This window comes from Choloepus didactylus, chromosome 8 (assembly GCF_015220235.1).
Source record: "Choloepus didactylus isolate mChoDid1 chromosome 8, mChoDid1.pri, whole genome shotgun sequence".
NCBI lineage: Eukaryota > Metazoa > Chordata > Mammalia > Pilosa > Megalonychidae > Choloepus > Choloepus didactylus.
The window spans coordinates 88,530,014-88,544,351 of NC_051314.1; the positions used below are offsets into that span (position 1 = coordinate 88,530,014).

A 14,338-nucleotide genomic window follows, 5' to 3' on the forward strand; every position below is an offset into this window, starting at 1 on the left:
TACAAGGCAGAAGTTGAGAAGGAAGAACTCTGGGTTGTCAGAGGACCTAAACCTGGGTAATGGGTATATGATCAAGAGGTGAAATATTGCTTTATGTTTAGGGGAGTCTGGAGAGTCCCCTTGGTTGCAGACAAGTGTTGTATGTTCTGGGACCCTGTGCAGACAGCCAAGAGATGCTGCAGAAAAATAATCCCAGAGGCAGAGAGAAACACAAAGAATGATCACATGGGCTGCATTAGCCCACATGTGCTGTCAGGGCATAGTCTGGTGCATGAGGCTGACAGCATCATATCCCACTTGTGAAAATGACAACCTAGGAGAACTAAACTTGTGCACAGTGACTAGTTGGCATTTATTAGTGTAGTTATAGCTTATCACTGTAGTAAACATAATAGAGGAACCAAGACTCTGTTATCACAAATAAAGAAATAAATAAAGCTATTTTCAGGAATATTCTAACCGAGTAACTGAAATCTACTAGTGGCACTAGAAGAGCTCAGTCTTGTGTGACTGATGAAGCTTGAGTAGAAGTCATGATAAATTCTACTTAAAAGGAGCTTCCACTCACTGGCCCCTTTCCCAATTCCCTGGCCAGAACTCATCATGGCTGTAGTTACAGAATGAAAGAAAACCTAATGAAAAATGAGCTAAAACACTGAGAATATGTGGATTTGACCAGGTAATCTGTTCCTCTCACTCCCAAGAGGTTTAAGCGGGAGCATCCCCAGACCGCTTTCGACTGATGTGCTCCAGGTGGGCATGATCTGAGGTGTCCAAGTCAATCTCATACTTGGCCAGGATTTTGAGGATGGGCCTCAGCTTCAGCCACCACTGTTCCTTGGGGATGCGGTGCCTACAGAAGAATGAGGTAACTGATGATATAATCTTTTATATCACCCCAATCAACAGTGAACAGGTTGGGAAGAGTACATCTTGACACTACAGTGAAGGAACCACACCAGTTAGGAGATGTACTCACTCAAAGTCCGTCTGATCCTTCAGCTCAGTCACTGGTTGAAAGACCAGAGCCCTCTTACGCATCCCCAGAACACAGGCTGAGTCCGGACTATTGGCAAAGATACGCCCTGCAATAGAGGGTGGTCAGTCACCTTCTATACTGGGGAACCAGCCTTTATGGAGGGGGCTCAGCCTCTCACCCCACCTACCATTACGGTAACTCTCTTTGATTTTCCCAGACATCCAGTTCATAGCCTTGGCTCCCATCTTAGTGGCAAAATTCCTGTCAAATGGAGTTGGGCTCCCACCCTGGAAAAAGAATCAAAAATTATAGAGGAAAGAGCTCTAATGAAGTGACAGAGATATCCAAATACACAGAAAAAAAAAACAGAAAGAACTGGTCCCAGATTTACAGCCAGAAACAGGAATCCAGAACTCTAACCATGAAAGGGTGAATTGACATGGTGCCAGAAAGCAAGGGGAGCTGGCCCAGCAGATGTGACCATTTGCCTGGTAGTAAGAGTAACTAATAGTTGAAGTAAAGGGATAATCAGTCCCACAATTCCCTCTCTTAGCTCTAGAGCTGCCAGATCCTGTTCATTCATTTTTAGTTTTACTGGTCACACAGACAGTTCCTGACTCTTTTCAGCCTCGCAGCATCTATCAGCAGAAGTATTCCTTGTGGCCCAATCTGGCTGCTCTTGGTAACACCTCAGAATAATATAAAACATCATCCAGATGTTCTCTGAACTAAGAGAACATAGTGGGGAAGTGGGAAGGAAGGAAAAGCAGAAAATAGTTAACACTTTATCCAATAATACTTCATTCCTGCAAGGGCTGCTAAGCTCATTTAAACTGAGATATTGGGAATTCATTTGCAAGTAGGGAAAAGTCAATGCTTAAGAGGCATCAGCTGGGGACATTTGGGATGGAGGAGGGCCTCATACCACTAGTACCATCTGTGACTGATGTCTACCTTGGGTGGAAGTTGAGTGTGAAACAGTAGAAAGAGATTCCTTTCTCCTTGAAACCCCAGTTTGTGGAGATGGAGCCCAATACCAGCAAGGTGCCTGTATTCATTCGACAGGTTTCTTATGAAAGGCAGCATGGTGCAGGGGAAAGAGCACTGGACTAGGCTCATTCTGGCTCAGACCCAAGCTTGATGAGTGGCCCTGAAAAATTTATTTCTTCTCTCTGGGCCTCATTTTCTTCATCTAAATCAGTGGTTCTCAACTGGAGATGACATTTTTAGTTGTCACACTGGAGAGGTCCTACTAGCATCTAGTGAGCAAAGTCCAAGAATGCTGCTAAACCATCCTACAATGCACGGAACAACTCTCCACAAGAATTATCCAGCCCAAAAATGTCAGTAGTGCTGAGACTGAGAAACTCTGCTTTAACTGAAGAGGATAGACCAGGATGAAGATGTTTTGATTCTACAGCTATAAGAGATTGCAGGCCCATTCTCCACGGCATTGATAGCCACCAGCAGACTGGAAAAGACCAGTGGGAACCTCAATGGCTATTCAGGGTTATGGCCATCTGATAAAGGGCCTGATTGGGGTATGTCTTCCCTACCTGTTGCATGTGGCCAAGCACATTCTTCCTGCTATCGAAGATGCCCTTACCCTCCTCAGAGTACAGGTTGAAAATGAAGTCAGTGGTATAGTTCTCATTGCACTTCTCATTCCTGCCAGGAGGAAACCAAAAGCCTGTGACTTCAGTCATCTCGCCATCTCTCCACCTCCCTCCTGCCTTTGTGAGCTCTGTTCTTCCATTTCTATCTCCTCTGGGGTCCAAGGGATAGGCCTCCCCACTCCCTTTGTATCTACAGAGTCCTGGGGTGTCCCAATCATAGATCCATTCTGTGGATTAGGGCCAAAGTCTGACTATCTTTTTTCTTCACTTAGGAACAAACAGTGGATAAGGTACCTTAATACCAAGCCCCTTTTCACAGTTGTTTTCATCTTTTGCACCAGATGGTCAACATTCGCCTGAAAATGAAACAGTAAACCCTAAGCCTAGCTGGGAGTAGATAAAGATGAACAAGTGCATAACTCTCTCTCCTTCCACACCAGGCCTTTCCAGGAGGGGAGAGGGATGTGGAAGAGAATTGTTTATAATCCTGGCCTCAACAGTGCCTAATCCCTTTCAGAAGTTCAGGGCAGACTGAAATTCGAACCAAGAGGTCACATGAGACAGGCACAACCTGAAGAGGGAGAGTCAGCAACAGCTGTAGAAACTGTTGGTTGTCAGTTTTCTCCCCCTAACCACTCCCCTCCAATCTCCCTTTCCAGGGGTTTCCATTTCCCTCAGAGGTCAGCCTGTTCACAGTGCCATCTTTAAATGGGTTGCTTGTATGTACAGCAGACGTTCATCTGGAAGGAACATGTTCCTTCTTTTGGACTTTGAATTGAGGGTGAAGGAGGAAGACTCCTACCCTCCATTCTGGGTGGCTGGATTCTTAAATAGGGATTTCCCTTGCAGCCTGCTGCCCCACTACTTTCTGGCTCCTTTTCTCCTCCAGTGAACTGGAATTTTAAAAAATAAGGCTTGGATGGTCTTTCTGTGAAATAGGAGTCAGAACCCCACCCCTGAGCCCCACTCCCTCAAAAATGGAATGAAGAGAGTCCAGCTTTGGAAGCAAGGGAAATCTGGTGGGGTGGCATGATGGTAGTGAAGATCACCAACTTTCTCAATTAGCTAACCCAACTACTGACTTAGGTATATAGAAAAGCTTTTTAGTTTTTCTAAACCTTTCTCGTCTGTAATACAAAAGATGACATAACATCTCTCTTGCATGTCTGTTGTGGAGATACAATGCAAAAATGCATGCAAAAGGATTAGCAGTATGCCATCTAGCTTGAAATGAATGCTCAAACAAGAGGTGCTGTGGTTGTTACGTAAGGTAACACAGGAGAATGCCTGACTGCTCTTTTTGTAGACTCCTAGTAGGACTCCATAGACCAATCAACTCAGCCCTCCTCTTGAGCTATGACATAGCTCAGGCCAGTGTGGGGAGAGTGTGGACAGACAGGGGCAGGGGCGAGCTAACCAACAAGCTCTGGGTAGTTTCTACCTGTAGGTCTCGGATGGTGAAGGGCTCTTCAAAAATGTAGGCAGCATCGGCCCCAGCTGCCAGTCCTGCCATGGTGGCCAGGTAACCACAGTAGCCGCCCATAGTCTCAATGATAAACACCCGACGCTTGGTGCCTGCTGCTGACTGCTTGATGCGATCACAGGTCTGCAAAGACGGTTGGTCATGGTTAGAAAGACAGGTCAAGGTTGGATTCTTATCATTTCGCTGGTCCTTGTCATTAACTCAACTCAGGAACTATATTCCCCCCAGGCTGGCTGGGCCCTAGACATCTTGCATTCAGAGCCAACAGGCATATTTTCCAACCACACTGTGGAACTTGTCCCTGGGAAGAAAGTTGTGTTTACCTTTTCTGTTGCTCAGAACAGGGAAATTAGGCTGTATGACCTCAGAAAGGTTAAAAAACAAACAAACAAAAATCTTTAAAGAATACTGATGTATTCCTAGGTTAAAGGACTCACAAGTTGAAGAGACTAAACACCATAGGTATGGTTAAGTAAAATCTGTATAAATGCCTGGGATTGAAGCATTACACATTTGCCACTTGGTTAGTACAAAAGAGTAGCTCTCTTTCCTTCTTGCTCCCAGGACCACACTCTGTCCTGGGATTATAATCCTGGTCAAAGGGGATGAAAAGTGGTGGTGGTGGGGAGAGGGGTGCTCTCACCGTGCAGATGGTATTGAGTGCTGTGTCAGCCCCAATGCTGAAGTCTGAGCCAGGGACGTTGTTGGAGACCGTAGCAGGAATGACCACAAATGGGATACAGAGTTCATCAAACTGCTTCCTGCCCTCCATCAGTTCTAGGCCCCCTGTGTAAGCCTGCGAAGAAAGCAGCAGGGACACTGAATGGAGAGAGAGGGAAGGTGGCGGGGAGAGGAAGAAATGGTGGGGAGCACTCACCTCAAAGCCCCCAATGATGACAAGGCCCTGAATGTTAAACTTAGTTATGTTGGCACTGATCTGCTCGAAGCTCTTCCTGGGTAGAGTCCTAGTTTGGGGGGACAGAAGCCAGATTTGGGGAAGAGACAGCAAAACTGAGGAAGAGAAAAGCTCAAGTCGGAAGGCACTTTGTTCATAATTTCTTGACTTGTGCCCACTTTCCTACCCCACCCTCTCACCCCCGTCCACAGGACAGACACACACACATAGGCGGCTTTAAATGGCCTGAGATGCTAAAAGATGTTTGGATGAGTATGTCTGCCCTCTCTGGGGCATCTGTGAGCTTGGGGGTGGAGGACACAGATGACAGTGGGTGGCAGAAACAAACCCTGATCTAATGAGTTGATGCCCATATTTCAAGAAACACTTTTATAGGGTGATGGGGAAGAGGCACTCCTGTAATGCCACTTACCTTTTAGTTCCAAGTTTAGAACCACCTTGCCCAGTCCAGCCCCCAACATAGCTCCAGCCAGCTTCCTCAACCTGCAGGGAAAGGTCACACCGGTCTGCCTCAGGGCTAAAGCACCAGGAGGTCTCTGTGGGACTGATGTCACTTCTTGAATTCTGCCCCCACCTCTTGATGCCCCTTGGTTGGAACACTGAACCTCAGGCATCTGCTTTTCTCCATCTCCTTCCATCCTTGTTGCTCATTCACAAATAATAAGCACATACTTAGGCCAGTGACTGTGCTAAGCATTGGAATAGAGCACTGAAGAAGATGCATTGTTTGCATTCAAAAGCTTCATCCCAGTGGCTTCTGCCTATTCCTACTGCCCTAAAATTAAATATCTACTATGCCCGGGCCCTGAGGAGAGGGAGGTAGTGAGGAACTGGGGAAGAAAAGAGAATGGACAGGTCACCCTGCTACACTTAACCTCCCCATGACTGCTCCTTGGTCCCAGAATATGTGCCCTCCTTCCTTTTTATTCCCCATACCTGACCCTTGGCTAGGCCCTCGAAGCCATCATGCACAACCAGCATTCGGTTGCCCTGGATGACGCCAATCCTCACAGTGGAGCGGACAGCAGCATTCATGCCTGCAGCTGGGGCACCCACATTCATCACAGCCACTGTACGTGAACCAGTCTGTAGGGAGGAAGCAGAGAGGGACAGGAGACCAGTAAGGAAAGCAGAATGCAGAGTCCCTTACTGTCCTGGGTCAAGGACATCTGCCTCTGACGATACACACCCTCTCCCAGGGGATGCCTGCACAGTTTGCTACCTCATAGTAGAAGCAACATTCTTTACTACAGATCAATAAATATTGCTGCTGTCCCTGATCCCAGAAATCATCATTATATAATGTAGAGACCTTCCAGAGAAATCGTTTCCAAAGTGTTATCCTTGGACTGCCTGTATCAGAATTCACCTGGGGGGCTTGTTAAACTTATTATTCCTGGCCCCTACCCCAGAGCTGAATCAGAATCTGCATGTTCAATAAGCAACTCAGATGACTCTGATATATACTAAATATTGAGAACCATACTCTAATGGAAGAGGTGGCTTAAATACACTTAGATGTGATTATTCCCAGAGGAAAAAAATGTATAAGCCCTCTTTCCCATTCTTTCCATGCTATTTTGCCTCACCAGCCCTGAAATGGACACAGGTCTTGGGTTAGAAACATCCATGAGAGACTAAGAACATGAGGCTGGTATCTAGGGTGGTTAAGAAAAAATTATCTTAGTAGGGTTAGGGACCCAGCATTGAAGATTGTAGTGGGGGCAAAGGATAGTTATATGGATTGGGGGTAGTACTTCATAAAGGAGATTGAGGGAGGGAGGGAGGGAACCAAAGGGAGAGGACAAGTTGCCATACCTTAGCCACTGGGGGTCGGACATGAGCTAGAAGCTTATATACTTCCCAGTTGTTCATGAAGCTCCTATAAAAAGTACAGAGAAAGGAGTCTTCAGGCCAGACCCCATGGCCAGGAGACATGGGGATACTGGTCTGAAGTTTTCCTCTCAGTGTCAATATCCATAGGTCAAACTTCTGAAGGCATAGCCGGGGCATAGCAGGGATTTGGGCAGGGACTACAAAAGGACACTAATTCATCAAACAAGCCCTAAGAACCCATCCACCATACACTGTGCTCAGCATCACAGGGGAATGACCCTTGCCTAGACAAACATAATCTAGCTAGGGTTCCCATAAAGCTGTAACAGAGAATAAAAGGCTGATGATCCCAGGGAAATCATTCCTAGGATGAACTGAGCTTTCTGGTCACTTTATAACTAACTTTAGGGGACAGAAACTGTTGCAGAAACAATCTGGAGAGGAAGAGGTAAAGGTTATATTTTGGGTCTGTAGCTGTATAGACTTTGGGCTTCATTCTGGCATCTGCTTTCTGTAGCAGGCGAGCTTTTCAGTCATCTCCTTACCGGCCTCTTAGCTTCAGGGCTTCATCAAATTTCTTCTCACTCATGGCCTTGGTCACATCTTTGGTCTGAGGAAGGAGCAGAGCAACAGTCACAACTCCAGAGCAGGAGATGCAGCTGGCTTTCCATCCCAAGGTCAGAATCTGCCTCTCTTTGGACTTGTGACTGGATCCCGCCCATCCTGCCCCCAGATTTCTATGTCCTCCAAACTTCCACAGAAGCATCTTTGTGTTTCCTTAATTTTCTGAATAACGAGCAGTGAAAGAAAACTGCTGACAATGCTATATTTGAATAATGGGCAGATTGGAGGAAGGCTCACAGTATTTTTCTTCATTCCACACCCAGGTTCCTAACTGCAAAGTAGTCTCTAAACTACTCAGAAAATGAAGAATATTCTACAGATAACCCAGTTAGGAAGAAAGACTGATTTCTAAAATGTGCTTCCAACCACTGATTTCTGCTCTGAGAGTCAATGCGGTAGCTTCTGGGCTCTTAGAAATACAGTTCCCACCAGGGCTGGAGCTTGCCTTGGATGTTGGATTTTGGGACTCCTGAGTCTCAGAGAAAAGCAGGGCAGGAGACGGCGAGCACTCACACCAGCCCTGAGAATCAGGCCAGACGCCCTGGCTCCCTGCCACAAGGTTTGCTCTGTCATATCAAAGGACTGATTCCTCTATAAAATAGCCACCATTTCCTGAGCACTCAAAATTTTCCAGGAACTGCATCAGACCCTTTATATATAGTCTCTCCAATCTTTATAATAGCCCTCAAGGTGACTGTTAGTAATCATTTTGGTTCAGAAAAACATGTTCAATGTAGGAATCATGGAGACACAAGCTACCTAACCAGACCTTAGTAATATTCCCCCACTTTTAATAAAGTTAGGAAGGCTATTGTATTTATCTTCCAAGTAAGACATGATAAGGGGGTTAAAACTGAGGGTTTGAGGTTGGATATTATGAGATATTGGGTCTCATTACTAGGAGGATGTAGAGTCTCCCATCTCCTTAAGGAACATTTTACGGACAAGAGAACTGAGATTTAGTTAGAGGTTACAGATCCTATGCAAAGCCCACTGTGTTCTTTCTCTATATATCTCTCACTATTCCATATTGCCTTTTCATCTGCTCCTGTCCCAGTGGCCTTAGAAGTTGGTCTCATGTCCCATGAGCTCCAGCTCAGAGGCTAGGGCTTGGGGCTTTAAGGAAGGGGGTTTGGGATCAGTACTTACCACTTGGACACACTCCATGAGGGGCAGTCGCACTGCCTGGTTACCCGAGAGGCTCACCACACAGGCTGGGGTGTCTGGGGTCCCTTCTAAAAGTGCCATCACTGCTTCCACACCCATCCTGCTGCCCTACAGAAGCCCAAGGAACAAATACAGCCTGGCTCAGACCTTCCCAACTTCACATGGCCTAGAAAGCCAGGGCATTTAAGGCCCTTTCCAAATCACAGGGTTGAGTTCCACATTTAAGGACAGCAGCCAAGAACTTACTGGGCTTTCTTCCCCACCCACATTTCATCTAAAGCTTGATGACACCTCCTCAGAACCCCAAGGATTCTGCTTGGTTCCAGAAAAACATATTCACTATAATTTAGGGGATTACTGTGACTTAGTAATATTCTCTTCTTATTGATAAAACAAGAAAAGATATTGCTTCTTTCTTCCAATGAAAACAGGATAAAAGAGTTCAAACTGAGTGTCTGAGGTTAGGTCTTAACAACGTCACTGATGCTCAGAGCTCTAAGATATTGGACCTCATTATTAAGGAATAGTATAGTTTCCATCATTTTACCAAAAGAAAAAAACTCTTGAATATAGGAATGGGTCAAGGATCAAAGCAGGGCAGAGGCTGGTGGAGGGGCAGCATAACCAGTTGACCTGTTAAAGTGCAGTCCTGCAGGGGGCAGACAGCAAGATGGAGAGTTCTAGGGCATGAGGGCCACAGAGGCCTATGACTTACCAGGATTCGGTCAAAAGCTGACGGCGTCCCACCCCGCTGCACATGCCCCAAGACAGTGACCCGGGTGTCATATCCCAGACGCTTTACCACCAGCTAAAGGGATCACGAGAGACAGAGAGAAGACAAACGCAGAGTCAAGGGGAGAAAAGACAAGCAGGGACTTAGATTAACCATGGATGGCTTAGCCTCTTTGCTTGTAATGATTCCTGGGTGGAAGAAAACCAGGAGGAGAGGATGTGCAGAAGAACTGTGGAGAAATACGATATTAGGAGGCTTAGAAATCACAGGGAATGGGGCTGGGGTAGGCTTGGGGTCTAAGGCCTCTGTGGTTTCATTCATACTAACATTCTTGATGTCTTCCGAGGTGATTGGTTTCCCATTCCTATCGATTGCACCCTCAGCCACAATGATGATGTTGAGACGAGAACCACGGGTCCTTGTCTGGTCAAGAACAAGGGAAAAATGGTCAGTAGAATGAAACTGATAAATGGGAAATGAATGATAAGGGGCACATGGTGAAAGGTTTTCTTAAGGGCAGAAAAAAGTGCCAGTACCTCAGTGAGCCGACGGCAAAGGTGTTCCTCCCAGTCATCATCTGGTGGACATTCAGGAATAAAAACCCAGTCGGCCCCACAGGAGAGAGAGGTAACAAGGGCCAGGTATCTGAGATGAGAGCCAGAAGCATCATGCTAGGAGCTAACCCTCCACAAAGAGCCTCACCCATATCTAACAAGTTCCTCTAGTCCCCATGGTTGGTGAAAGGTCTAGGGATCCACCATTTTGTTCTTGGGGTAGGATAAGAACACCAGGGCTTCGCCATGAGATTCTGGCCCTGAAAAGCACCTTCTATTCATCCTGCCTCAGTGGCTCCCAATCTCAGAGCACTGTCTGTTCTTTTACATCATGTGAGTGCCTGTGCATGTATATACCAGCACATGGACATATGAGAGGGAGGTGGAGTGGAAACAGGGAAAAGGGACAGCACCAAAAGGAGCATGGACACTGTCAGATCTGCTACCACCAAAAGATCTCTTTGGACTCTGGAAAGAGGAGAGGACTATTGCTGGGTCCGTGGAATAAATGAGTCAGGATAGGGTTCTTACCCACAGTGCCGGCCCATCACTTCTAACACAAATGTCCTCTGGTGGCTGCAAGAGATTGACAAAGGACTTACACAGTTCAAGTGTCCTTATGGTCAAGACCAAGCATCTAGGTCAATTAAGCTAGCCTGGGAAAACATAGCAGTAAAAGGTGTCCAGGGAGGGATGTAATCAAGCAGAGTAAGGAGAGAAAGGAAAAAAGGGAAGAGGAGAGGATTGGACTAAACTGGAATCCTCTAGGATTACCCTAGAATAAGCTGCTACCTTTCCATCCTTCCATCCTCCGACATTCCACACACCTTAAGCCCCCTTACCTCTGAGCAGTGGTTGTGATGGCATCTACAATCTCTATGATCCGGTGCAGGGCAGAGTCAGTGCCAATGGTCATATCGGTGCCACAGAAGTCATTGTCAATAGAGCCAACCAGGCCCACAATGTTCAGGTAGCTGGAATTCTTAACTTCCTCAGCTGTGATCTTACCTAATGATGGGAAGCAAACCAGAAGCCACTGAGTGAGGTACCTGGCATGCCTACAGAGCAGATTACTGAAGAGAGAAGAAACTGTAGCCCAGGTAAAAAGGAGGTCACAAGGGAGGGCAAAGAATGCCTATTTGTGTCTGGGTAGTATCTTTCTCCAAGGGGAGGTAAGGATTGTCTGTGTGTGTGTGTGTGTGTGTGTGTGCACTATGAATGCACACATGCATGCACCAATGAGCAATACTGATATGAACAATGCCTCACCCGCTTTCTGGAGTTCACTCAACAAGTCACTCCACTCAGAACGGAAGGTGTCAGCCCCAGTGAGGCTGCCATCACCCCCAATGACACACAGGTTGGTGATCCCGCGCTTCACCAGGTTGAGGGCAGCTTGGAGTCGTCCCTCTCGCTCGCGAAAGTCCTTGCACCGGGCACTTCCAATCACTGTGCCTCCCTTTGGGGAAGAGGTAGAAGTCAGTCCCAGATGACACAGCCAAATTTGAGCTCAACATGCTATGCCCCTATTCCAACACTGTAATGGGCTGACCTAACCATGTGGCTCCCTAGGAGCTTCCCCAACATCCTTAAGAGACATTTCTTCCTTCCAAAGGAAAGGGACATGATGCCAGCAGACACATCATGGGATCATTCCCACCTTCTGCTACACCGCTTAAAAGACTGCTAAGATCCAAACCATTTCACTGAAGGCTCTGTCATCAAAGTGATTATCCTTAAAGAGAACAAGGAAATATATACATATCTGTTGGCTTCCAGAATAATCTTCATCTTTCATATCTTCTTAGAAGTGTCAGAAAAAGTAGCAGTGACTTCAGTCTTTGGAAATTCTCCCCAGTGGCCTAGTATTATTGGACTGTGTCCAAATTATTACTAGGATTTCTTCCCAGTGTGCTTGGTAGTATTTTTTCCTTCTCAAACACACTGTGGTTTCTAATGATAACCAGGCACCACCAATTCTTTCCCCCTTTGCTCCTTGGGATCTATGGTCTTGTGAAAGGAGCCACAATATCCAGATATTCACAGAAAAACAGTTCTGGGAACAGAAAGCCTTAAATTCCAAGGGGCTTATAGAAACCCTTAAGAGAGGTAAGTATACTTGGGGTTTGCATAAGTCATCTAAGTTTCATCCATGAATTTGGGATATCCTGGCTCATTCTCGGAATATTTATGCCAGACACCATTGCCTATGCAGAGCCTTTACTAGGCATAAAAAAGCTGTGCACATTTCCTTCCATAGATTTTGGGGGGATTGAGGTGAAGAATGTGGATACAAATGCAGTTTGTAGATTTTTAAGTAAATCAGCAAGTGGGTATGTTTCTACTGGGCTGGCCCACAATGGACATATATTAGAAGGAGCCTAGAATGACTTGAAAGAAGTAGCAAAAAGGGCTGTTGGTATGGTCAGGATATTTTTAGGATTTTTGAAATGCTAAAAGGCTGCCTTCATTCATTCCTCCCCTAAATGGTCTGGTTTCAGGTCACCTCATCCCCATCACATGAAGGCTGGCTCTGATTCCAGTCTTCTGGTATGGTTATTTTCAGGGCTAGACCTTCCCCGTGACCCCAGAGTAGGACCTGCTTACATGCCAGTTCCTGAAGTCTTGTCTATGACCTTTCTATAAAGAGCAAACCGTCTTGGGCACCATCCTGTGATCACTCCTTCCAACTGCCCTCCCTACCCTGAAACCAGGGCTATGCTTTCAAATGCAAAAAGTAAAGGGCAAACATAGTTCCTTTCTTGTCACTGAATCCTTCACCGCAAACCACACGGTAGGGAATTTGGGAGATCATGAGTCTAAACCAGAATGGGGCAAAATAAGGACAGGATATAGGATAGGAGTTCTCTGGGACATACCAGCTGAAGCATCATCGAAACACTCTCCCAGGTGGCTTCCCTGATGTTATCTCCACCATCCACCAGGCCTTGATAACCCTGTGGGAACATTATACCCATTCAGCTTCTGCTAGGCTTCCCACCTTAACACCCATGATTAAGATGGGATCCTTGGAACCTTGTATTGGGCAATGGATTCTTAGATTTTATAGCAAAAGCATGAGCAACAAAATAAAAATTAAAAGACTTTTGTGCATCCAAGGACGTTATCAAGAAAGTGAAAAGACAACCCTACAGAATGGGAGAAAATATTTAGAACCCATAAATCTGATAAGGGTTTAATATCCAGAAATATAAAGAACTCCTACAAATCAACAACAACAAAAAAAAACAACTCAATTAAAAAATGAGTCAAACCCAGGGGAGTGAATATCCCTGGCAACGTGGAATATGACTCCTGGGGAGGAATGCAGACCCAGCATCGTGGGATGGAGAACATCTTCTTGACCAAAAGGAGGAAATGAAAGGAAATGAAATAAGCTTCAGTGGCAGAGAGATTCCAAAAGGAGCCAAGAGGTCACTCTGGTGGGCACTCTTACTCACAATATAGACAACCCTTTTTAGGTTCTAATGAATTGGGGGTAGCTGGCGGTAGATACCTGAAACTATCAAACTACAACGCAGAACCCATGAATCTTGAAGACGATTGTATAAAAATGTAGCTTATGAGGGGTGACAATGGGATTGGGAAAGCCATAAGGACCACACTCCCCTTTGTCTAGTTTACGGATGGATGAGTAGAAAAATGGGGGAAGGAAACAAACAAACAGACAAAGGCACCCAGTGTTCTTTTTTACTTTAATTGCTCTTTTTCACTTTAATTATTATTCTTGTTACTTTTGTGCGTGTGGTAATGAAGGTGTCAGGGATTGATTTTGGTGATGAATGTACAACTATGTAATGGTACTGTGAACAATCAAATGTACAATTTGTTTTGTATGACTGCATGGTATGTGAATATATCTCAATAAAATGAATATAAAAAAAAAATGAGTCAAGGACTTGAACAGACGTTTCTCCAAAGAAGATATATAAATGACCAGTAAGCATATGAAAATAAGCCCATGAAAAGATTTGATGCCCAACATGATTAGCAAATGCAAATCAAAACCACAATGACATACTACTTTATACCCACTAGAATGTCTATTATTTTAAAAAATGGAAAATACATGTTGGCAAGGATATAGAGGAACAGGAACCCTAACACATTGTTGGTGGTAATATAAAACGGTGGAGCCACTGTGGAAAACACTTCAGCGGTTCCTCAATAAGTTAAATATAGAATTATCATATGACCCAGCAATATACTTCTAGGTATATGCCCAAAAGAATTGAAAGCAGGGACTCATACAGAAATCTGTACACCAGTGTTCATAGCAGCATTACTTACAATAGCAAAAAGGTGGATGCATCTCAAGTGTCTATCAACAGATTAATGCATAAACAAAATGTGGTATATACCTACAGTGGAGTATTATTCACCTATAAAAAGGAACGAAGTTCTGATAC

General features: G+C 45.3%; 1 protein-coding gene across 1 annotated transcript in view; it reads right to left on the reverse strand.

Annotated features, from left to right (window-relative positions):
• Window positions 1-328: 328 nt before the first annotated feature.
• Window positions 329-14,338, reverse strand: part of PFKM (phosphofructokinase, muscle) — a 28,053-nt gene continuing 14,043 nt past the window's right edge. The window contains exons 4-23 of the mRNA XM_037845073.1: window positions 12,788-12,865; window positions 11,178-11,367; window positions 10,751-10,916; window positions 10,440-10,484; window positions 9,891-9,999; window positions 9,682-9,777; window positions 9,337-9,429; window positions 8,604-8,729; window positions 7,376-7,440; window positions 6,813-6,876; window positions 5,931-6,080; window positions 5,407-5,477; window positions 4,956-5,043; window positions 4,722-4,874; window positions 4,037-4,201; window positions 2,890-2,951; window positions 2,536-2,647; window positions 1,167-1,266; window positions 980-1,085; window positions 329-853 (exon numbers count right to left, since the gene is read on the reverse strand). Coding sequence (XP_037701001.1) covers window positions 709-853; window positions 980-1,085; window positions 1,167-1,266; window positions 2,536-2,647; window positions 2,890-2,951; window positions 4,037-4,201; window positions 4,722-4,874; window positions 4,956-5,043; window positions 5,407-5,477; window positions 5,931-6,080; window positions 6,813-6,876; window positions 7,376-7,440; window positions 8,604-8,729; window positions 9,337-9,429; window positions 9,682-9,777; window positions 9,891-9,999; window positions 10,440-10,484; window positions 10,751-10,916; window positions 11,178-11,367; window positions 12,788-12,865 — 2,184 coding nt within the window. The 3' untranslated portion in view covers window positions 329-708. The remainder of the gene's footprint in view (window positions 854-979; window positions 1,086-1,166; window positions 1,267-2,535; window positions 2,648-2,889; window positions 2,952-4,036; window positions 4,202-4,721; window positions 4,875-4,955; window positions 5,044-5,406; window positions 5,478-5,930; window positions 6,081-6,812; window positions 6,877-7,375; window positions 7,441-8,603; window positions 8,730-9,336; window positions 9,430-9,681; window positions 9,778-9,890; window positions 10,000-10,439; window positions 10,485-10,750; window positions 10,917-11,177; window positions 11,368-12,787; window positions 12,866-14,338) is intronic.